This window comes from Hippichthys cyanospilos, chromosome 10 (assembly GCF_059441005.1).
Source record: "Hippichthys cyanospilos isolate Australia breed blue-spotted pipefish chromosome 10, RoL_Hcya_1.0, whole genome shotgun sequence".
NCBI classification, from domain to species: Eukaryota; Metazoa; Chordata; class Actinopteri; order Syngnathiformes; family Syngnathidae; genus Hippichthys; species Hippichthys cyanospilos.
Genome location: NC_142378.1, coordinates 10,850,894 through 10,876,144, shown reverse-complemented (window position 1 = coordinate 10,876,144; position 25,251 = coordinate 10,850,894). Strand labels below are relative to the sequence as shown.

The window sequence follows — 25,251 nt, the reverse complement described above, 5'->3', positions numbered from 1 at the left end:
TACTAATAAATGAAATGTTCCTGCTTACTAAGTCAACTAGGTGCAAAAGCTGTCCTCCTCCACCCCACAACTAAAAGGAAACTAAAAAACGCGGATAAATTTGACGTGGATAAGGTCGGCATATACGGCAGTGTGGGGGAGGTACGAATTTCTTCTGTCTTCATAAGCTTTTCTCAAGTCATATTTACCTGCTCGGATGGAGCCGGAGTGAGAGCGCAGAATAGGTAAGGAATGTTTAGTAAAATAACACTTTGGGGTGTTTAGTGTGAGAAATCAACATTCTACCATTGTTAAAAGTTACAAAAAGTTGATTTTTCATGACAGGCCCCTTGAATACCTTAAAAAACACATCGACTGAAAATGTCTTTACACGTACTCATGCCTGAGGTAACACCCAATCGCTGCTCAGTTTGCTGAAGTCACATGACCAAGCCCAAAATACAAGTGAGCTGTGATTGGTCTTTACCAGAGACTTGAACGTAAGTGATGTCAAGGGCCAAATGAGTTTTTAAAGCCATTATTTGTACATGACAAATATTCAGATCTCAAATTGTTCAGGCAAGATATTAACTTTTTACTATTGAAAATGGCTTAAGACATATAGTATCCCCTTTAAATTTGTTTTTGTCCTTGTTTTGTTCATGATTTGTTTTCTGTGTTTGCTAATTAGACTCATTAGTCTCACCTGCGTCTTTTCTGATTAGTTTCTTCTTTCCCCTTGTGTCCGAGCGCACCTGTTCACAGTCTTCACAGAAGACTCTTCAGTGTTTTTGGCTCCCTGCTTTTGTTTGGTTCTTGTCAAATCTTTGTTTCGTGATTTGTGATGCTGTTTCATGCTGTTCTCTCGTACTCCTTTTCAGTGTCTATGTCCAGTACTTTTCTGATGAGTTTCCTTGTTTATTTCAAAATCCATTCATACAGCCTTTTTGTTCTTCATCCACTCGCTGCTTTTCCTTCATTTTGTTCTCCTGGCCTTTCTTTTCACTGACAATTTATGTCAGAAGGGATCCTTCCAAAGAAAATGCACCCAGTGGAAAGAGAAATGGAATTAGTGAGCAAGAAATGTTTCAAATACCTCGACTATTTGGGAGTATCTAAAGCAAAATGAGTGGAAGAAGGTATCAATTGACACAATTTTGGTCATTAAAAAAAGCAATGTGCACATCAAATGTCATATGATACTAAAAGATGGAAGTTCTGTATGATGCTAAACTTGTTTAGCCGTTTTCCACAGTTAAAAGGTTCTGTTTTGCCAAAATAATTGATAACTAAATTATGATTCATGTACTGTTAAAACCTTTAAAAACAAATGACCACTAGCTGTCCGACTAAAAATGACAGCACGTGTTTAGACTTAGGTAAAGAATCAAAACTCACCTGTTTTCTGGATTTGGTCATGTGACTTTCGCAAGTTGGGCCGTGTTTGGTTCTTACCTGAGAACATGTGACTACAAGTGGAAAAATTTTATTTTCAGTCGACAATTTCAGTCGACAATGAGTAGAAAATGTGTTTGAATGGTATTAATTGAAAATAATTGAATCATTAAATAGTTTCTATACAAAATATTTTCACTACTTATGCTATAATATTTGTTTCATTATGTTATATTCCACTGGTTGTACTATGTATGCATGTGTCCCAGTGTAATTAAAAGGGCATGTACATTGAGCATACGTGCTCAATAAACTTTGGTTCACCTCTAATAAGTTGTGTCACATTTTACACAGAAAACCTCTCACACTATTAACTATACACTATTGTGTCTATTGCCCAATGATTCATTGTAAAATCAAGCAATGTGTCCATATCCGTAAATGTGTGGTTTGTGCAACACACTGACTGATTCAGTCTCACATAATAGGGTTTTCCCCAAGCATGAAACGTTTAGGGTCAGTTTTTACAGTGTCTGGTTGCTATCTCCTGCAGAAAAGTCAACTCAACTACTCCAATATTTATTTCTGGGAATATTAGGATGGATACAAGTCCTCGGTAGTATGAGCATGCCACCAGAATACCGCAATTGCTCTCCGGGAGCTGGAAAGCTCCCCGCTGCTCCACTTTCTCACTCATGTCTGTACTCAAGATTAGGTTAAAAGCGGAGGTCACATTTTGTATAGTGTATATGGCCAAGACAATAAAAAAGGTCTTGTCGAATGTGAAATGACGTTTGAAGACAGGTTGAGGGTCAAATCACTTACAGGTTTACGTCAAACTTGCTAAGTGTTATCATGGGCTGCTATTAATCTCTTTCACTTTGGATGATATTGATCCATTAAATCTGCCCAATGAGTGCAATTCCCTTCCCGGCACAGCAAACACTGCCACTCTGTGTCTCAAAACGACAGTGCTGCTTGAGAATGTGTAACATTCAGACTCAAAAAGTGTTCCCAGTGGTAAAGATCAAGGTTCTTACAATTTACTCTATTGTTTCTGATGTATGTGTCAACCGCCTAATTTTACATGTAATGTTTGTAAAACATTCAAACTGGTTATCATTTGAGTTTTACAAAAGCTGCATTTATATTTATGTACAACACAGCTAGGTCAATTTATAGTCTTGACTATAACTTTAGATTCTGCTTAAAATGTTTATACTGTATTAACAAGTAACGAAGTATCAAGTTCTCACATATGTGACAGTTTTATATAACCTTGTGTGCACTTTTATCAAAGAAAGCGCTCCTATATAGTGTTGTTCTCCTTTTAAAGAGATAAGGGTTTTAGCAAAAAAAAAAAATGCATGACATCTTGAAAACGTCTGTATTTTTGGAATATAACGCTGAACAATCCGAGTGGAGATTGCTATAACTTTTTTAGTTTGGAATTTTAGCTCCTCTATCATTTAAAGCTGGACAGCGTTAACTTAAACGTTAAATTTCTGACTAACTTGATTCAGCTGCATGTTCAATAAGGTCTAATTGCAAGATTACTAGTCAAAAGTGTGATATGTTTACAAATGATCATTTTTTGTGATCTCCACTTAGCGAAGAAACATGATCTAATTTTCAGTTGTGCTGTCATCCTTACACCAAAGTTGCTCCTACAGTTCTCAGCCTTTGAAACTACCTTTAGTTTCAGATGCTGCGTCCCAGCCAGCGTTTTAAAGTGGGGTGAAAAGAATGGATGCGTAATGATGGATCAAAGTCTTTCCCATTTCCTCCAAAGCCCCAATGACCGGAGCTTGTATCATTCAATTAATCCTTGGCATGACGTACTCAGGGGCAGGTAGAGAAAACAGGGAATTGGCGAGGAAGGACGACTATTACGCAGGTTGTCATGACATCACCGTGGGCTGGCTATAAAGTGCTCTAAGGGTTCATACACAAAACCAGAGGAGCACTTGAGGCGCTTTGGACTACAGGACGAATCTGAAGCTTTTATTGGCTTCCGTGCTACGTACGCCCATCCTCTTGTTGCGCTCTGACCAGAGGAATCCCCCTCAGAGTAGTATTTTGAAGATGAACTTGTCCTACTTGGTAGCTTGTGGACTTATGGTCACGCTGCTTTCGGGGAGGATGCGCGCAAAACCTTTATCTGAGGCGCAGCAGAAGGTAAGGTAATCAGACGGGCTCAGTGAGTGGGGAATTGATGCTGCCTCGGAGTTATTTACCTCCACTTACATTTCACGTTACGCCCTTTTATGTAAGGACTAAATATCTTTGCAGTTTTTTCTTCATTAAAAACTGAAGTTATCTCGTTTACACAACTTGACATGCGACACTTTTTTTCCATTCGTTCGTAAAATTACGCACCGACTTAAAGTTTAAGTGTTCCATTTTGGGCTAGTTGGCATTTTGTTCCTTTTTTTTTTAAATATATACATATGTATACAATGAGACTTCCATATATTTCTGTAACCTGATCCCGACTAGAAGAGCGGTCAAAAAGCACCTGCGCCGCGAACTAGAGGCTTTAAAGCAAAAATCCCGGTTCAAATTGTTGTCTTTTTTGGCGTCATTCAGTCATGTGCACATTGCAGCATTTTTTTTTAATCGCCCAAACAAAGTTATGCAAAACAAGCCCTTCCTTGTGACGTCACTAATATAATATTTCTGCTACATGTGTTTCAGTCTCTCAGAAGTTTGCTAGGGGACGAGCTGACGGAGCTTTTGGAGTCGGAGGAGCGGGACAGGCGGGTTGATGCTGTACGCGCTCGGATGCGCTTACTGCGAGATTTACGCATGGACACCCGGAGAGGGATGTGGGCTCGGCTGCTCAACGACCAGCCCACACCGAGGAGGCACAAATCCGGGAGCAAGAAAGGGGGCTCCACGGCAAGGAGTGGCTGTTTCGGACATAAGATGGATAGGATAGGGACCATCAGTGGCATGGGCTGCTAGTACTGGATCACAGCTTTTTGACGGTGAGTATTGACCATACTTCGTTTAGATTCTTTGCACTACTGGTCTTTATAAGATGATGCAGGAATACTAAAAATATTTAAAAGTTAGAAAAAATGAAGAGAATTTCTGTACTTCAATGGGTTGCAGGAAACTGAGCGTCTCCAAATATTCTCTGAAAAGCAAGATCTATTCCCTTATGTAGGTATAGAGGCTTTCAATTGAGCTGCTTCAGTACACATTAACAATACCACCAGAGGGACACAATTTTATTCCTACTCGACACTCTTCTTCTTTTGTTTTTGTCATGGTTGTATTCTACTACTAGTCTAATTGAAAAGCCAACATAACCATCACCTTTGTTATTTACTATTGTTGTCTTGACAACATAACCATCACCTTTGTGATTTACTATTGTTTGCTTGGCACCTTTAAGATGTCAACTCCTGTGCTGCGCATGAAACTGAACTCCCAAAGGGAAGCATGAAAGAAATGGGCCTGTCACTATTGAGAATATATTCAAAAGAGAGATGATGGTTGCAGCAATAATAGTGGCGTTTCATAATAGGAACATGCCTAATAGTTTATTATTATTGTGAAAGTCTGTAAATCTATCATGAGTACACTATATGACTCTGTTACAGTAAGTCATCGTTGTAATGAAATGGGGAGTGTGTATTACTAACACCCATCCTCCCTTCCATGTATTGTAAATGCATCATATGAGTATTTTTCAGCCTATGTGTGTTCAAAGGTGAAATGGCACAATGAAAGCACATCACAGTAGAATCCACTCAATATCTATGTCACAATGAATGAATCAATAAATAAAAATGTGTAACATTTTCTATCCTCTTCTCTTCTCCCCAGATCTCTGAAGGATGGGTTTGGAAAAGTTCATTTTATTCTCACCCTGAAGGGAAAAAAAAACTCAACAAGTGTCAGATTTTCGGTACGAAAGTCATCTTGACCAGCATTAATAGAGACTGCAATGACAGCTCTACAAAAGCCTCTTATAAAAAAAGATCTAATATGCAGGTACCTGTATATATAGAGATACATACCATGCAAAATGTTCCGACAAAGGTGTAAAAACTACAAACCGCAAAGCTGTATATTGTTGCTGCTGTACATTTGTGTACTTCATCTTCTCCCTACAAAAATGTATTTATGTTAAGAACTATTTATATGTTTATAAAAAAGAGATATTTATAAATGACTTTTATTTATGTAACATTATGAAAAAGGTTGCAAACTGCAGGTCAATTCTGTTTGTAACTTTTTCTTTTGACTGGAATAGTTGTAATTGTTTTCAAAAACGATATAAAAAAAATCCGTGTGCACTTTTTGTGTCTTTTCAAGCTTTTATGTTTTTGTGAATGGAGTAAAAGTTTAAAGAACACACTTGAAGTAAAATTATATGTGTTGTCAGCTGATGACAGCAACGACACAAGTGTCACATGAGAGACGATCAGATGTGCCACCATAAATGATCCAACGCCACTTAATTTGTCTGAAATGTGTTATTCATTCATTAAAATGCATCTGGTTCTTTTATTAATGCATTTGACGTACTAGGAACAATTATATGCTTCTCCACCAGATGGCACTGGTAACGCTAAACCTGTGTGTCCACCTTTCGTAATCATACAACTGAGAAATCATGGCCTCATGTGAGATTATTAAAATCGTACTCAATCAAACAGGCCCAGATTGCATACCATATAGGTCCGTTTGTTAGAACAATTCCCTTTCCATAATATAGTTCAATTTTCATACTTTTTGGCTTTTCTGTTTCGTGGTGTGCCTTGAAATCTTTCTCATGTAAAAGGTGGGTCAAAGCTCAATACAGGTTGGGAAATACTGCCTCAGTATTTCCACAACTTTGATGAGCATTGTTCTGATAAAAGACATTCATGACTACTTGGTGGCCACTGAGTGCCTACTTCACTCCTGGTCATTCTCCCAGCATTTTCACACAGATATGACATTCTTAATTAACTGTATAAATAAAGAATGAATATGCAATTACTCTGACTGCAAATGTATAGAATCTGTCTGGTTTAAAAAAAAAAAAAAAGAGTCAGGCAATGTCGAACAAATCATTACTTTGACGCTATAGCAAGCAAATAACAGAGGAGGATCTAATGTTTTTCATATCGGTCACTTTCATTTTTTTCTTGAAATAAGATGTACACAAATACAAATCTTGCCCCACGGTGTCATAATACTGTACAAACAAGAACTAACTCAATTTACAGGTGACATTTAGAATTATGAAGAATTAACAGTCTCATGTCAAAGTAATTTACCGATATGATTTGAAAGAATGAGCCATCTATTGTCGGGCCTCAGGGATAATTGATCACTCTGATTGATTGCTTCTCCAACTAGCAAATCAGTGAATGAGATGAGTACATGAAAGCAAAGCATCAGATAATAAAAGAGCAGTAAAGCATGATGCTGTTCTTCAGTTATCCTGCTTGTATTATGAGTGTGTTGAGCAAGTGTCTGTATATGTGTGCATTTGTTTTCATGAAACCTCAGCTGTGAATGATAAAGAATGACTTCTCAGTTACAGAGGGACAAATGTGTGCCTATGGCCACCCAAATGAAGAACAGCCCACTAAAAATGTTTCAGCAATTTATGAGGATTTTGTCAGTTCAAAAAGACAAGCATGAAAACAATGGTTTTCAACAAATAAAACAAGCAATCCAGATCTAAAACGAAAACATATGAAAGAAAAGTCCATGAAATTGGTTCAAGAGAAAACATAAGAATGAACTACAGTAGCCTATCTGATGTTTATTTTTGCCTGTTTATATTTTTAAACAGATTGTGCCACAGTGTCAGGCTAATCAACAGAGGTAGAAGGAAAATCAGGAGCGCAAGCGTCTCCTTGGCATCCACATATACTTTTACACCTTATAATATGATTGAAAACGTATTGGTTTAGCTAAAGCTCGACGGAACAATGGTTAGCACGTCTGCCTTACAGTTCAGGGACCAGAGTTCAACCTTGCTACTGTCCACCTTGCTACTGCCTTCCTGTGTGGAGTTTGCATGTTCACCCCGATCCCGTGTGGGTTCTCCCGGGGTACTCTGGCTTCCTCACACATTCAAAAAACATGCACGGCCGGTGTATTAGACAAAAATTTCCTTAGGTGTCATTGGGTGCATGAATAGTTGTTTGTCTCTGTGTGTCCTGTAATTGGCTGGCAAGCAGTACAGAGTGCCCCCCCCCCCCCCCCCCCCACTGCTTGAGGTCAACTGGGATAGTCACCAACAAGGATGGATGGATGGTTTAGCTGTTAACTTTAAGAACTGACACATTTACAAATTCTATTATACTAGGTTTTTTTTTATAGTATATGTATTTGTTTTCACTTTTGAATCCTTTAAAACATAGTGTACATTACTGTACAGCCCAGTGTTGTTAAACGATGCTCTGTAAAGATTGAATGTGAAGTACAGTTGTCCTCCACTAGAGGGCAAAAAAAAAAATCTGAAATGAAGAGAAGAAAACACATCAGCGACCAGTGATAACTTCTCCAAGTAACGCTCTAAAAAATGGTCGTCATCAATACAGTCTCGTAAATAACCCAAAATATGTGTTTACCCTGCAAACACAATCACGTCACACTAACTAACATACATTTTGTTAAAAAATTTACTAAAAACATAAATCTCATTAACAACTGTTACTGAGGCAGTAAATTGTTATTAAAAAAATATGTTGGCATAATATCTTGTGACATGCTGTATATACCTGTTATACTATGCATGAGCACAAAATTCAATCAATATAACAAAACTTAAACATCAATCCTCCCTTTCTTGGATTCTCTAATGCAGGGGTCACCAATGTGGTGCCTGCGGGCACTTGGTAGCCCCCGAGGACCAATGAGTAGTCCGCAGACCTGTTCTGCAAATAGGGGTAGCCCTTCGTATTACTCAGTACCAAAGAAGTAGCTCTCGGTTTCAAAAGCGTTGGCGACCCCTGCTCTATTGAGTAAATATGAATTTAATACAATTGTAAAAACATAATTTCACAGCATCATTGTGTCCTAATAGTGAATATCTGAACATGGGACTATGCGTATATTATAAAATATAGAGAGTGAATTGCTCTTCTACACAGTACAGTATACTGGATGTGATTGACTGGTGACTAGTCCAGGCTGTACTCTGTTTGTTCCCGATAAATCAGCTGGAATAGACTCCAGCAAGGTAGAAAAAAACATGGATGGATGAATGTTGAGAGGAGTTGGGACTCCAGTGTAATTGTTTATTGTTCAAAAAAAAAAAAAGAGTTCAATAAAGGAAAGTGCATCACAAGCCACCTTTTCTTTGCAGAAACTGTCTTGCCATCTATCTGACTCTTCTTTCAAACCACCTCTTCTCTGTCCGGAATGGGCACATACAGTATTTCTCATTTAAAAAACTCGTATTTCTCTGAGATGCAGGTAGAGCACATGGTCTGATGAAGCCCGCTGAGAGTTGAGGTGAAACATCTTGAACCAGAACAGTCCAGTTGCAATAGATTTAATGTTTCAAATACAGCATTTCATCAAGATTTTGGAATTGCCAACCACCTATCACATTAGCCTATGTGACTATATGTATGTGGATAAATATCACATATTTAATCCTTTAGATGCCAGAGTTTTTTCCCCAATATATTTTCATAACACTATTTGAAAAGGTTGTAGCTTGATATTGGTTAAACGCATGTGTAAATGTTGCTTGGTACGGTTTGCTACTTGCTGCTTAAAGGGTTAACGCTGCAATTTATAATCGGGGCTGTACGATTTTCGGTGCAACAGTAGTTTGTGGCATGGTAAGGTACATGTGCTACTTTTAAACACGTGGTTCTACGACAGCTGCACTTGGAAGACATACTCACCGCATGCTCACATGTAGAATGCAGTGTGGAGGAGGTTTAACAATTTGATTACTTTAATGTTAATTACCTTTCAGCTATTTTTTACTACCACTAGTTCAATCTGTATAATTTAAATCTCGTAAGAAAAATATAGTTGCAATATTTGATGGGCTTGAGAACAACTGTTTTGTGTTTTCGCCATTAGGCGAGGCGCGGTCACGAGTACAAAGATCTCCTTTACGATTGGACACCGCAGTCACGAGGGAGGGTCTCCCGTGAACGCGCTCAGCAAGAGGGTAGCGAGCGCGTCGTCTTCTCTGTCTTTCCTGCTCAGTACACCATCGTGTAGGCGAAGCCACGTGCATGCTGTAGTTTTTTACTTGTTTGATTTCAACGTCCATTTCACCGAAACGCACGGTACCACGATGGTGAAGTTAGCGAAGGTAAGACCAGCCGAAGTTCATTTTTTTGCGAAAAGGTTTGCTTTTTCAGTTGATAGTAGAAGATGGGTTCCGCGCGTGAGGCCTTCATGCTGTAGTTACTGCGTCTTTTAAGAAATGCCATGATTAACCTGCGGGGAATTACGTTTTTTTTTCCTTCGAAATAAATTGTTGAATTGAATTAAACATCTTTTGAATGCTAGACGCGAACCCGTCCAACGAGCTATTAAAGCGCTAAATGCACATCTTCCTGGATTTAGAGCGGCCATGTTGCCTTGCTACCGCGGCCTGCTAACAGTTAGCCACTCAAGATGGCATTCATGCGCGTTCTCGTCTTGATCCTGCGATTTCGACGCAAGGAAGACTTACAATTTACCGCCCGATTTGAATCGTTCGAAACGAGCCCGGGTAATAATGCGGCTTTTAGTAATATGTTCAACTAATTCATTCGCACGAGTGTTAGCTACTGAAATACATAACGATGATTTGTCTCTGTCGGGCGTTGTGAAATCGTCCTCTAGCTTTATAGTTGTTTATTGTGCAGCCATTTCGCTTCGTGTTTTTCCCGTTGACAATGTAACGCTCTAGCCCCAGACTTGGCCCACCGATTCGTCTTTATAGTGTAACTTTAGCTTAAATGTTAGCACGCAGATGAGCGGTGTTCCACGTGGGTTTTGCGCCTCCCCCACCGTCACACACGAGGCAGAACACACGTTGCCCACGCTGCGCCTCCAATTTAGCTTCCGATATTCATGCATGTTCATCTTAATCTACAGAATATCTACATTTTAGGTTATTATTTAGGGTTTCACCAGTAATTAAGTAGACAGAAAATTCCGCATTATTTTAGATTACGACTGCAATTGTCAAAATGATGTGAAAGAAAGAAACCGGGAACTTTGATTGAGCCACATTTCTATCCAATTTCAGGCAGCAAATAAACAGGTCAACCAGAAGAAAAAAGCCCCTCCGCCTCCCAAAGAAGTGGATGAGGAATCAAGTGAAGAGGAGAGCGAAGAGGAAGAGGTATGGCATGATTTCATGTTAAATGCTGTGTGTGGTTTTGTCATAAAACGAAAAAGATTAATTTTCATTGCTGTCGTGTTTTTCAGGCGCCCCCACCAAAAGTGGTAAAGAAAGCTACACCAGCCAAAGCCGCCAAGGTTAATGCTAAAAATGGCAAATCTGTCAAGAAAGCAGAAAGTGAGGAAGATGATTCCGGTGAGTTGTAGTATAGGCAAATACTAACATTTCCATTGATCAATAAAGTGAATTAAGAGAAGCCTGTTGCTTTTGAAACATTTTCCATTGATACTAAAGGCAGTAAATATTTCCATCCTTTACCTATTCAGAGTCTGAAGAGGCCCCACCCCCCAAGAAAACCCCTGCCAAAAAAGCAGCAAAACCCACACCCCCTGCGGCTGAAGAGTCTGATGATGATGATGATGACGACGAGGATGAGGATGGTATGTCCTACACGATTGTCTAATAACACCCCCCCCCCCCCCCCCCCTCCATTTCTTGGCATTCACGTGGTTGTCAGTCCATGTGTGTGTAATGTTCGGAGGAAGAGCAACCCACAGCGCTATGTCTTCGGTGCTGGTGTGTTTAGTTGTCCACCAGTTCTATCCTCAATCGCTGTGACATGCTTGCATGAATGTTTTTTTTGCTTTGCATGTTGCTGGGGGCAATCTGTTGATCTATTTTTTGGGGGTTTAGATGAAGAGTCCGAAGAGGAGCCCCCACCTCCCAAGAAAGCAGCCAAGCCTGCTGCAAAGGCCCCTGCCAAGCAAGTGAAGGCCAAACCTGCAAAGGAGCCCTCAGATGATGATGATGATGAAGATGAGGAGGATGACGAAGAATCTGAAGAAGAGGCCCCTCCCAAGAAGGCTGCAAAACAAGCTGCTAAGCCAAAGGCTAAGCCAGCTAAACAGGAGGAAGAGGAGGATGAGGACGATGATGAGGATGAAGACGAGGATGGTAAATCATATCATGTTGACCCCCCACCCCCTTTTTTTTGGCTTTGCAAATGATGATCAACAAGGGACTTAATACTGAAAAGTGTGTGATGTCACTTTAATATGTATCTGATGTGTTGCTAATGCGTACTTTGCACTTGACCGCTGCCTTATCCAAATGGCTGAATGGTTTCGTATTATTTCCAGAGTCAGAAGAGGAAATGGATACGACACCTGCTCCTGCAGCTGCCAAAGCCAAGAAGGCAGGCATGGTAAAAGCCAAGGAAGAGTCTGAGGAGGACGATGAGGAGGAAGATGACGACGATGAGGAGGAGGAAGATGATGAAGAGGAGGACGATGAGGAGGATGATGGTGAGTTATGGCTTAAACTCAAGAGGTTTGAATCCAACTTGTCATTATCTAAGAATTGTATGCCCCACCAATTCAATGGACATTCAAATTTGAAAGGCAGACTATTTAACTGCATTATTCAACAGAAGCCCCAGCGACTCCTGCTAAGAGGAAGGCAGAGGGTAAGAAGGAAACGCCGCCCGCCAAGAAGGCAAAGTCAGAAGGAAATGGTAATTTCTACCTTGCTGTTCAAATTTCCCTTTTGTAAATGTTTGGGTTTCAGTGTTGTCATTTGTACTTAACCCCCCCCCCCCCCCCCCCCCCCCTTTTTTTTTTTTTTTTTGTCTTCAAGACTTCTGTCTGTTTGTTGGCAACCTGGCCGCAAACAAAGACTTTGATGAACTCAAACATGGGATTAAGCAATTCTTCTCCAAGAATAACCTTGAGCCTACTGATGTCCGGCTAGGTGGATCCAAGTAAGATATTTTTGTTACAAATTCAGTGGACAAGTCAAGTTCATTTGCAATAAAGATCTTAATGCAAAATCCACCCATTTTTATCCATCTTGTGTGACATCTATTTTGCTTTTTCTGGTAATGACCAATCATGGTTCAGCTTGCCAACATCTCATGACCTATCAGGTGATCTGTGGTCAGTCATTTGAGCAATTGCGCTGCAATTTTTAGTTGGTGGCAATGTGACTGTCTTGAGATGGATACAAATGTTGGAACCATACTAAAAGTGATATGCTTCAACTTGGGCTTTTTAAGTATCAATTTTAATGCCCGTTGCATGACTTTCTTCAACAGAAAGTATGGCTATGTTGACTTTTCATCTGAGGAGGATATGGTAAAGGCACTGGAACTCAACGGCAAGAAAATTATGGGCCAGGAAATCAGGTTGAACAAAGCCAGGCCCAAGGACAGCTTCCAGGATTCCAAGAAAGGTATCACCGGTGTTCACTTTCTCTCCAGGCAATATAGTAGAGCATTAGTTACAATGTTGCCTTTGTGTTCACAGAAAGGGACTCGCGGACACTCTTTGTCAAAAACCTTCCCTTTTCTGCCACCGTTGATGACTTAAGAGAGGTTTTTGAAGATGCTGTAGATGTCAGGTTGCCAGTGGGCCAAAATGGCTCCAGCAGAGGGTAAGAGCGCGTTCACCAAGGACAACTTTTAAAAAAAAAAAAAAAATCAGAAGCATGAAATGTTTCTATGGTCTTTTCCAGGATTGCCTACATAGAGTTCAAAACCGAGGCCGAGGCAGAGAAGATGCTGGAAGACACACAGGGCTGTGATATTCAGGGGAGGTCCGTTATAGTAGACTTTGTGGGTGAAAAAAGCCAAAAGGAGTCCAAGCAAGCAGGTGAGATGAATCGAAACGCTTTTTCCTTTGTGGTGAATGTTGAAGTGGTCCAAAGAGCATCTGCACTAACATCCATCTTGTTGCTTCCTACAGCCACAGCCAGCAAGACGTTAGTGTTGAACAATCTAGCCTTCACCGCCACAGAAGAGATCGTGCAGTCCACGTTCGAGAAGGCCGTTTCCATTAGAATTCCACAGAGAGATGGCAGACCCAAAGGGTGAGTGAATCCTTCCGCAATGTTGGACATGCACTTTTGCTGCACCTTCTCATGAGCTCCTCATAATTTTGCCATGATTATGCTTGGATTCGCACGAGAAGCAGAGCCAGTGCGCGGTTCACACGGGCTCACCTCCAATCACATGAGGTTACTGCCCATGTCTGCTGTGCTACAAGTGGATTGACACATGCTGGCCTTTTGTTATTTCAATCCTGCATGTTCATCTTGTCTACAATGTCTCCCACAGGTTTGCGTTCTTAGAGTTTGAGACCGCAGAAGATGCCAAGGAAGCCTTGAACACACTGAACAATACAGACATTGAAGGGCGCTGCATCCGACTTGAGTACTGCCAGAACAGCGGTGGCGGCAGACAAGAAGGGGGCAGAGGAAACTCTGGTAGGTCTGCCAATTGGACAATCAGTTTCTGTGCTTTGGGAGACGTGATGAAAACTTGATGTTGTGAAATTCAGTGATGTCATCGAGGATAGTCAAGTCCTGATCTCCTCCGCGCACCGTTGCCTGCCGCTTGCCTCGTTACTCGGTCCAAATGAGCTTTCCCGCTGACTGCGTGTTTATTACCAGGTCCAACAAAGACCCTGTTTGTCAAGGGTCTGTCAGAGGATACCACGGATCAAACGCTCAAAGACGCATTTGATGGCGCAGTGGGTGCAAGGATTGTCACAGACAGAGAGACTGGCTCTTCTAAAGGGTATGTGAAGTTTCAAATTGTACATGTCCTGAAAATGTTCACTGGCTGTCCAACTGCTGCGTTACAATGATGGTTCAACCAAAGTTTGTGAAAACGAGGGTTAGTCCCAGTGAAGTGCAGAGCACAACCATTTTGTTCTGGTGACATGAAGTGTGTTTTCTCTAGCTTCGGCTTTGTGGACTTTGACAACGAGGATGACTGCAAGGCAGCCAGAGAAGCTATGGAGGACGGCGAAATCGACGGTAGCAAAGTGACCCTGGACTACGCCAAGCCCAAGGGTGAAGGCGGTTTTCGCGGAGGCCGCGGCGGAGGTGGTTTCGGAGGCGGATTTGGCGGCGGCTTTGGCGGCGGCTTTGGGGGTCGCGGCGGCAGAGGAGGTCGCGGCGGCTTCGGACGCGGTGGCGGCTTTGGCGGCAGAGGAAGAGGGGGTCCCCGTGGAGGCGGGCGTGGCGGTGGACGTGGCGGATTTGGCGGTAAATAAATCAGACGGGTGCTTTTGGCTTACCGTTTTTCCTGAAATCTGATTTGAAAGCTGTACCGATTTAAACTGTTTTCTTTTCAGGTGGCCGAGGCGGCGGCGGATTTGGTGCCAAGCCCCAAGGGAAAAAAATTAAGTTTGATGACTAAGTTTAGTTTAGGTTTTTTTCCTTTTGTATTTTTTTCTTTTTTTTTTTTTTTTTTGAATGGACTCTGGTTTCATCAGTTTTCAGAGCTTTTGGACATTCCAGAAAGCGTCATTGATAACTATTTAACTGTAAAGGGGCATTTTAGCCCTTGTGTTTAGAATCCAACACCTTTTACCCGCTGTTCTCTGCCAAAATGGCACATTTGACCTTTCGAGTCAAGCGAGTACCGAATGTCCTGAATTTAAAAATCTGCACCCCTCCAACCTCTTAAGTTTTGTAACTGTAAGTCGTATGGAATGGGTCTGGCAAAACAAGTTTGCTGTGAAAACTGAGACTAGTCTTTCTCCTCCTCCCTTTCTGATACATGTATAAATTAAACAGTTTGTATAATTTCTATTTTACCATTTTGTAAAAAAAAATACACTTGTATCCACATTTTTGTTTTTGTCATTTACTTCGTTTTAGTTTTACTGTTCTGTGTAAAACCTATTTTGATAGGATTTGAGTCCGCAAGTTGGATGTTATGGCGATAGTCGATTTTATCGGGACATGTTCTGTTAAAGTTGGAGAATGACCTGCACCTATAAAACGTGTAACATATTTGTAGTGTTGAGTGTTTCCCATCTGAGATTCTAATTGTCTCGAATAAACCTGGAAGGTGGTGATTTTTAAAACTGTCCTCATTTCAGTTGGTGTGTCAGTTGTCAGTAACGGAAGTCAGTTAAGACATTTGGCTCAGGGTATCAAGTAACTGTACTGGGATTATTCCTGGCTTTTTTTCTCCCAGTTCCGTCCTCAAAGCAAATGTATACAAAGATTGCCGGTAGTAAAATAAATTGCCATTGATCTGCCGATTGGGTCACAGGAAGCACTAATGTGAAAACTAAGCACGTACGGTTGTTGCCTTTCTTGAAGGTACGCTAATTGTCCACCAGGGGGTGACCTAACGTCGGTGTTCTGACGGGTGATTAACTGCTTTTGCTAAGTGAATGTCACACTCCTGCAATTTTCAAGACGAACGTTTCGAATAAATGTCCAACTCTAAAAGCAGATTTAGTTAACCAATCTTTACCCGTAATAATTAAAAGGAAATGCTAATTACATCAATTTGTCTTGCGATGTCTGTTAATGTGTTAATTTACTAAGATTTGTGATAGTGGATTTAGTCTATTAGAAAATGATCAGGCAAAGCAGACTCCCAACCAGGAGCTCGGTACTGCAAAAATCTTCAAAGATTGTTAGCCATTAATATCTAGTGTGGATGTTTTCACATAAGGAATACTTTATCCAAAATATGAACACTCACCTCTTCTTACGCCAATGAAGTTCACTCTTCTTGGGGCCATTGAGAAAAGATGGCGGGGTGGTGTTAAGGACTTTAATGGCCTCCAGCCAACCTCTTCACCAGACTGACATCCAAAGACTCCCCCGATTTGCGTCAACATATCAGCTGCTGATCAGCAGGCTACTATCGGAAGCAGGGTGTGTACTCACTTTCAAGCGGATAGCGTCACTTCAGTGGGAAATTTACCTTTGATGACTGCAATTTGGCCACTAATTGATAGGTAAATATTCACAATGAGCCCTAAATCCCAAGTGTGTGTGTGTGTGTGTGTATATGTATATATATATATATATATATATATATATATATATATAAAATACATTTTAGTACAATGAAGTCTAATCATGTTATCTTCAGACATAATGGAACTGATAAATGTGTCAGATGTGACGGAGAACTTCGTTGTACTATCATGTTGCAAGATTATAAGACAACCACAGGTTGTCACTAATAAATTGTAAATCCCAAAAGACTGTAAAATTAATGAGCAAAAAAATCTTTGTTTTGACTGCCGTTTCATGTTTCATGTCTCGTGAGGTGGTGCAGTAACAGTGTGTACTCTACCATTTACTGTAGTAGTGCGACTGCTACTTCAACAATGTGTCAACATTGGACACCACTGTTGGTTGACCTGTTGTATATTTTCCACAAAGATCATGAATGCTGATAAGGACAAAGACAAAAACTGCTGATCTGGGACAGATTTACAAAGAAAGGTTTTGCTGGTACCAACACAGGACATTTATTTACAGTCGTATTCTCATGTAATATCGCTTAACATCCACTCCCAACACACCGTTAATGGAACATTCCATGCTTTAAATTAATGATCAACCCCACATTTAACACCCTTTCGTCAAGAACAGGACTCTTAAATTAACATTTTACATATTCGTACCAGTCATAATTTTAGTACAGTGTCATAATGTAAACCTCTGTCAATGTCAAGTATATCAGCACATTCAATTACATGGGTAGCCCACATTCGATATTTTTAGCATTTTCGGCACTATGGGATAGGGAGTGTTGACGTCACTCACGTCCTTTCCCGAATGCAAGAACCTCTGCTATACAAAAACAGATTGAAATGCTCATGCACGTCGATTGTAATATAGTGGTGTAGGTGGATGGTTTACGTCAAATGGCATTTGATGTTTAAATAAAAAAAAGTGAGCCAAAAAAGGTCAAACCAATCACAGCAATATGCAAATGTTTACCAAATACATTGGGGACCGAATGGAGTCTGGATTTCCGAGGTACAGAGCCATTCTTTTACTTGTAATAAAGCCCTCATTGCACACATATATTTACTTGCCCGAGGCAAAGTAATGTGGAGGATTTCCAACTCTGAAATGCCCAAACAGCTGTGTGGCGATTGTTGGCCTCTCATGGGACTAAATATTAGCAAGGCATTTTAGCCCCCGAGATGGAAACAAAATTGAGAACATTCATTTTACTAATAATAACGTGTATTCACATTTATGGATATAACACCAGTTAGACCAACGGAAGAACAGTAGAGCATGTTGCAAATAATGCTGAAGGATGGAGGCCCACTGAAGCAGTTCCAAAGGTTACTTAACTGTCCACCGATGTGGCAGCATTCATATTTTGTCTTTGAAACGCCTTATAAATACCTCCATTTCCCACTGTCCTTTTTGGTGTACCACCGATGCCACGGCATTCATGTTACGTATATGAACTACCTTATAAATAGCACAATTTCCCACTCCATAAATTATGTGACTTTTGAAGAACTTTTCAAGAAAAGCGCAGAGCTAGCAAAAAAAAAAATCGCTCTCCAAAAAAAGGAGAGTACGCACGTATGAAGATTTGGGGAATCATGAAGATGTAGCTCGCTGTCCGTTCCTCGTCCTCGCCAAGCTATAGGAACTCGACTTTCTGTGAGCAGACCAGGTCGCTGTTGACCAGGTTCCACATGTGTCTAAGTTCCCTTGGGAGCAATTTGTGAACAACAATCATGCTCCTGAAGAAACAAGGTTCTCTGTTCAACTTACTGCTCTTGTTTTTCACAATGCCGAAGGTCTTGAAGGCGTTGTGTTTAATGGGAGTCACCTGAAGCACTTCGAGGCACATACCCAAGAAGACATCATCGATGGGGTACAACTCTAAGGTCTCTGCTACCCAGTGAAGCCTCCGTGCCAACGTTCTGTCCATCAAAAAGCCACCTCCGCCTGCATACGGAGGATAATGGGTCTTATTATACAGCGCTTGCGGGATGTAGTACTTATTTTCCTTTCTACGGATTGGCTTGGCCTGAAAAATCACATCCCCAACAAAGAGATTCCTCGCACGGTTAGTGCCCTCAAGAAACTCGAAGATGTTCTCCACGTTGACAAAGACGTCGTCGTCCCCTTTGAAGATGTACTGAACATTTGGGCAGTAGGTGTGGAACCATTTGAGAAAATGGGTCTCCTTCAGTGTGAGATTGAAGAAGCTATCCAAAAAGCCCCACTGGAGAATGTCCCCGTAGATTTGGTTCTCGTACTCCACGAGCTTCTGATGGTTCGCCCTTTCGGCGTGGTTGGATGGTTCACCGAGAAGGAAAAGCGTCCTTATCTTCTTGCCGTTCAGGACGCGCTCCTTCCCCCAGGTTTTCCGAATAACCTCTCTACGGTCATGCTGGGTCGCCACCGTCTTGATCACCATGAGTAAATATATGTCCCCTGAGCACTTCTCTGGGTGGTTGAGGAGCATCGGGAAGTAACGGCAGTGGCGATAAAGCATGAACTGCTTGAAACTTTCCTCCAGTCCCCGAAACCAATCTTGGCCTGAGAAATTGAGGTTGGCGCTACAGTTGGAGCTGGTTACATCCCAGGTTGTCGCGCTCTTGTCTGCAGTGACATTGGGAACATGGGTGGTTGACCCATGTTGGTCCACCGTCCAAAAACTTTTTAATCTCTGAGAGGAGAGTGAAGCTCCAGACTCCGCTCCCCCTGACGCATCCATGCGAGCTTGCCTCTCGAGTTGGAACGGAGCCCCCACGATGATGTTTCCCCTCTGAACAGCGGTTAGTCCGGCCACCGCCAGGCAGAACATGACAGCCACCTTCTTGTACACCCTCCAGCGATCTCTGTTATTCATCCTGGTCAAAACGAAGACAAGACAGAGCAAGAGAGTTCAACTCAGCACATTTTTATGGCGTTTCCATTTAGCAAGATTGAGGGAAAAAAGGTGCTATGAAAGCAATTCGAGAAGCAATTTTCTAATTTTGTGGAGCTTTTTTGCAATTAAATTCTAGGGACTTGAAACACTGGGTTTTATTGAAGAATAATATGGCATATTACCAATTATGATTTCTATAATTATTATTACAGTTATTAATGTTTATTGCATTGATAGCCTTTTTCTGAGTTTGAAATGTACGACTGTATAGGAATGCCCCATTCGTCTCCTCATGCTAGCTAACAGAGACTTGTTTCATAATGGCAGTGTAACTGATGAGAGAATTTTAGCGTCTTTAATCAGCGATTGATTATAGTACTTTAATGGCAATGCATTAATTTTGGTAGTCACGTATGTAATGTGAAGGCTAGCTGGTATCCACTCCGCCAAAACATTGCTAGCGCTGCTGCTATGCAATCCATGAATTTGGTGGCTTTATTTTGGAGTTAGCCTACGTAGCGTGTGCTGGTGCACGTTAAATAAAAAGAAACCTAGGAATATAAAATTGAGAAAAGTCCTCACTGACTTTTTTTTTTTAGTACCCGTGCTACTCAAGAACTCGTTTCACCCCGAGTTGCCGAAATCCTCCTATACTTGCGACCTACATGATTGATTGACATGTCTCTTCCTGCCCCTCCTCCGACAGCAGATGTGCAACATCAATTGAACACACAGCCTTCAGAAGAAGCGTACATTTTTTCACGTGCGAGCCACAAACCTCTCTATGGATCGCGCGCTAAGTCTTACAAAATTTGGCACCCTTGAACAAAAATTAACTGGCTTTCAAAAATCATTTGGGGCCATTGGCCAGTGCTTGATTCTCAGTCAAAGCGATTCTCTGTATTTATATGAGGTGTAAAGTCCAAAATTTAATTTGCAAAGAGCAATGCCAAACCACTTTTTTTCGAGCTTTGGAATGCCAAACATTGAGTTCGACCTGAGGTGTCCAAACTACAGTACGAGGACCATTTCTGGTCCGCCATGTGATTTTCAGCAGCCTGCAGGATACATTAATTATTATAATTATATTAATTATTTGCCTCTTGACTTTAAAAAAAGTGCCATTCTCTAGCAGTTTATCAAATTAATGTGAAAATACAAACAGTGTGTAATTGCAACCTTGACTGACTATAGCACGGGAAAAGCTCCTTATTACAATCATACCTCAGCTGTCAGTCACCATATTAGATGTAATTTCAGCCGAGATCAAAGGATACCTTCTTCCTTTTTCTATTCACTTCCTGGATAGAGGTTGCCAGTCATTTGTAGGACTCAAGTAGACACATGTTGTAATAGAAGTCAAATTTAGTCCTCAATTTACCAATCTAGCACGATTTTGCAATGTGGAAGAATACTTTTCTACCCGAGACACAGTCTAGTCATTTGTGTTCACTGTTGTGTCCTTTTTGTCCCACAAAGAAAGCATTCTATCCAAACACACGAAACATCATTGGAAAGGCCAGGACGTCCCTATTAAAAACTTTGGACTTTAGTAGTTTAGCTTGAAAGGGTCAAAATATAGGCCAAAAAAACACACACAAAGGAAAAGGTCTCGATAGTATGTTCTTGACTGGAAACCAATCCAGGTCAATTTATCTATCTGGGACAGGCTCCAAATATCCAGAATAAGTAGTATAATACATGGATGGACTGAAAGTTTGGCATGAGTCAGGGAAGAAACGAATCCTAATGTATCCTGTTGTATTTTTTTCTCTTCACTTTCCACTGAGAACTCAACACAAACTCAAAGTAAACACACTTCAAAGGAAGATATTAATATACAGAACACAGTATGTTTATGAATGTTAATTTGTCAGACTAAACTTTCAAAGGGGAAAAAAACTATTAATTAGCAAGTACTCTAAGAGGACTTTAATTTGAGGTTTGGTTGCCATCACGTTTTTCCACATTTTATTCCGGGGATTTAGGGGATAATACAGTTTCACATTTTTTCTAATCTCCCTTAGTGTAGCAAAACAAAGTTCCCTGCACAAAAAAGTGTATGTATGTTTTTTTTTTTTTTTACTGTATTTATTTTCAATTTAGTTTTCATGCCATTCAACATAATTTCTAATAATTTAAAATTGTTATATACGTATTCACTATGACGACAATATGATGTCACATGTAGAAAAATGTAAGGAATGCTATGTCACTTGAAAAGAGAAATAAAGCCCTCTCTTGTTAATTGTCGCGTTTTCATTCATGCCGAGGCTCGTTGCACTCTCAAAGACACTCCCTCGTGAATCTTTAGCTCTTTTGTTTCAACTTTTAAATATTGTTTTGCAGAGCAAATGCCGATGGAGACAAGCCATTTAAACTGGGCTTTTACAATTTGTGATACGTTTGGGCAATACAAACTCTCATCAATTCCGTCATTAGCATTCATTGTCGCCCTTAAAGAACTGTGGAAAGTTTTACAAATCATTGCTTTTCTCATCAAATAAAATTAATCAACTGTAAGAAAAAGCAATATAAAGAACATATTAAAATGACTTACATCGTGCCCAGGTGTGACGAAGCTGACGTAAAGAAACGAACCAATTAACTGTTGATATGCTTCAGCCGAGGAAAAGTCGAGCTGTGAAGCCGGTGACGACTTTGAGGGAGGGCAGGATGATAAAAAGAGTCCTTGACATGAAAAGGCAACTTTTTGCAACCTCTTGCGAACTCATAAACGCATAGATCAAAGATGAAAGAAAGACGCCTGTGTGCAGTGAAGCAGCAGACTGCTCACTACCTCCTGGTTTGCGCTTATCATCACCCGCCAGCATCAGCGCACTTTGTACGTCACAGTAGAAAAGCCCACCCACAAAATAGAACACCGCCGCTCTCGTTTATCGGTTTCCAATATATCAGGCTCAAAAACGTTACTTTTTTTTCTTTCTTTTTCTAAACAAACCTTCCTTCTTGTCATATAATATTTTTCTACTTAATACTGGCCAAATTATTAAAAAAAAAAGTATACTACACTACTAATGATGATAATAACCCTTGTCCGGTATTTTTGGGTCATTTTCTTCCACATTCTTACTGTACACTCCTGGTAATGTGATAACTGAGTTGTCAAGCCATGTTGAACTTTGAAATGTTGTCACCATCTGGGTGAAATTTCAGCTCCCTGGTGCCTTCTTTTAACCTTTAAATGATTGGTCAAATACCGCACAAGCGCTAATAATAATAATACTAAAAATAATAGTTTGTATCTGTATAACTCAGACACCGGCAAAGTAATATTAGTGTTTAGTTTTATTTCCTAGACCGCAGTTCACATCTTTTTACACTATTATCTTAGTACCAAATTTTAACTTAAAACATTGCTGGTACGGTTAAGTAACTAAGAAGGGTACATTTCTATTCGGAGTATTCCATTGGGAGAACACTTTTGATTCACCTTTTCTGATGAAATATATATCAGCATATGCTTTTTAGGTATTATTGTTATAATGCAATCCCATATTTTATTTGGAACAGGATTTCCTTTACACAGGAACTTGTTACTTTTCTTGCGTATGAGGAAATTAAATTAAAAAGATAACAAAACGCCAGCACATGCACATGCACAGCAATGACTCACTTAACTTGCTGACTTGTTCGTGGTGTGGACAACCTATTGTGACATCAGCAAGAGGTCCTGTTGTTAATGATCTGTGATTGTACAAATAATTAAGGGTTTTATGAGCTAGCAAGCCTTTTTTTTGTTACTGTTTGATGAAGGCTTATCACAGATATCATTGCATATACTGTATATCAGGATGAGTTTTTCCGGGCTGGTGTGATTTAATTATTTACCTCCCCAAGAGTCCCACCAAAAAATGAGTGGGAACAGCCCATTAAACCACATACAAAATAGATAGCAATCTTTACCGGTGAACATCAGTGGCAGAGCTTTTTGGTAGTCAGGCAGGGTGGCCGAGAGTCATGCCTGACTACACGTTTGATGAAAATCTGTCTTCAAATTCCACCATACTCCACAAGTTTTAAGGATGCAACCAAAATATTGTGTAGATATTATCCATCCATCCATCCATCCGTTTTCTAGAGCCGCTTATCCCCACAGGGGCCGCACCATTCCAGATTTAAGTTGAAAGTCAAACTAAGAAACATAAAGCAAATTACACTTTGTGTACTTAAAACAACCACACTGGTTATTTCATTAACTTGTCTAGTAGCTTAATACTAACATAAAGCGGCATCACTGTTGCAGCAGAATTAAGCAGCAGCTTGAACACAAATGGCGCAGCAACAGTTGTAGACAGACAACTTAACAGTCTATTTTATTGTCTGTTATATTTGTTTTGTACTGATGATCTCAGAGAAGTTGAGGTGTGTCTTAATGAACAATATATCTGCATTTTGTTTTCGGTTGCCGGGTGGTCAAGACAGGCACAATAGTCACAATGACTTTATTGTATGTTTTTGAAATACAATATAATGGGGTGCTATTTCTTCCCTCTTAAAGTACAAAGTAGAAAATTGAAGGCATCTACATTCATTTTGCTGGGAAACCATGATTTTTGAAAGAATGCCTTGAATTTTGAGAGGTCATTTAACAAATTAAACTGGTTTAAGTCACCGCCGTGTAATATAGTTATAAAGAAATCTATTTATTCACGTTCCGATTTTTTTTAGAGAAATATAATGAGAAAATACAAGTTACTAATGTTGGACCGGAGAGGATGCGTGGCTCATCATCTCTGTTGTGGCATTACGTGAAAGGTATTTCATGGAGTGGAAGTCAAGAGCGCTGCAATTTTTTATTTCTGTTATAACTGGCATTGAAACACAAAGCAACAATGACAAGCACAACGCTGGGGACCAACTGTGCTCTTCCGCCGCTTTATCAACTCGTGAAAGGACAGCAACATGCGCTTCATAAACAGGAATTTTCTCAATCCGAGCACAGCTGTGATCCAAACGGCCCCCTTCCTCTCCTTCTCTCCATTTCCTGCATCCAACAAGTTATCCTTCTCAGGGCCATGTGCATCCTGTTGCCTGCCTACGCTGCTTTTTCCCTTTTGCCACCCCCCTCGCCGCCAACCCTACACCCCTGCAGCTGCAGAGCGGCAAAACATTGTTCGGCCGCACTTGTTGTAACTCATGTCTAGTCTCCTCATCAAGAGGTTACAAGGCATCTATACAGTGCAGCTCTTCTCACCTCCATGAGGCATTTTAGCACCTCTTGGCACTTGGTGCTGCTTTTACAGCCCGTACACATTAGTTCCCGACAGGTGCAGGATGTTATTTACAGCTTAAAAGGTGGAAAAGCAAGGCTTACCGGTCAGGATACGAAGTCAAACGCTGACTTTTAAAGACATATTAACCTATAACTACTTGATTAGATCTTGATAATATTGTTCTTCACATCGCAGTCATTCCTGTCTTTCAGATGATGACATTGCCAAAATATGCACGTGAGGTGAATTGACCAATCAATATTGCCATTTTGTTTGCGATGCTTGTCTGTGTGTACCTCGGGATCAAGTTTCACAGGATGGAGAAAAGTTGAAATTTAACAATGTAAGAAAAGAATGAACCAATCAAAGGCTCAAAAAACCTTTCATCCGCTTTTTCCCCGACAGAAATGAACAATTAAACAAACAAAAAAGGTGATATGTCCTTCTCATTGTCCTGTTGACACATTAGTTTGGCAGAATGTAAAAAGACTTGGTGAGGAATAGAGTATCAGCCAGTAAAAGGTAACAATAAATCATCGAAGGTCACACTTAAAACAAACAAAAAAACCTTCACCCAACTGCTTCCTTGTTTGATAAACCTGTTTGGCCTTTGCATGGACACATACATAATTTTTTAAACAAGTTATTTG

The 25,251-nt window shown here is 40.5% G+C and overlaps 3 protein-coding genes and 2 non-coding genes across 5 annotated transcripts; 4 read left to right on the top strand and 1 right to left on the bottom strand.

Moving 5' to 3' along the window:
- The first annotated feature begins 3,351 nt into the window (after positions 1–3,351).
- On the top strand, positions 3,352–5,663 carry nppc (natriuretic peptide C). Its single transcript, XM_088426118.1, has 3 exons — positions 3,352–3,552; positions 4,072–4,364; positions 5,212–5,663. Exons 1-2 carry the CDS (start codon positions 3,460–3,462, stop codon positions 4,339–4,341), a joined length of 363 nt encoding a protein of 120 aa, XP_088282244.1. The 5' UTR covers positions 3,352–3,459; the 3' UTR covers positions 4,342–4,364; positions 5,212–5,663.
- Positions 5,664–9,503: 3,840 nt separating this feature from the next.
- nucleolin (nucleolin multifunctional protein) lies at positions 9,504–15,567 on the top strand. Its single transcript, XM_088426284.1, has 16 exons — positions 9,504–9,670; positions 10,598–10,693; positions 10,780–10,888; positions 11,020–11,133; positions 11,387–11,647; positions 11,833–11,997; positions 12,123–12,206; positions 12,329–12,452; positions 12,786–12,922; positions 12,997–13,123; positions 13,205–13,341; positions 13,435–13,558; positions 13,806–13,954; positions 14,141–14,267; positions 14,433–14,740; positions 14,830–15,567. The coding sequence occupies exons 1-16, from the start codon at positions 9,653–9,655 to the stop codon at positions 14,892–14,894; spliced, it is 2,145 nt and encodes a 714-aa protein (XP_088282410.1). The 5' UTR covers positions 9,504–9,652; the 3' UTR covers positions 14,895–15,567.
- On the top strand, positions 11,179–11,316 carry LOC148417058 (small nucleolar RNA SNORA57). Its single transcript, XR_015867103.1, has one exon. It is a non-coding gene; the product is annotated as a small nucleolar RNA SNORA57 (small nucleolar RNA).
- On the top strand, positions 11,690–11,763 carry LOC148417057 (small nucleolar RNA SNORD82). The gene has a single exon (XR_015867102.1). It is a non-coding gene; the product is annotated as a small nucleolar RNA SNORD82 (small nucleolar RNA).
- A 1,388-nt stretch (positions 15,568–16,955) lies between the features above and the next one.
- Positions 16,956–22,143, bottom strand: b3gnt7 (UDP-GlcNAc:betaGal beta-1,3-N-acetylglucosaminyltransferase 7). The gene is made up of 2 exons (XM_088425848.1): positions 21,925–22,143; positions 16,956–19,344 (listed from the first exon to the last, which is right to left on the bottom strand). Coding segments are annotated over exons 1-2 (1,224 nt in total). The 5' UTR covers positions 21,927–22,143; the 3' UTR covers positions 16,956–18,122.
- Positions 22,144–25,251: the final 3,108 nt, after the last annotated feature.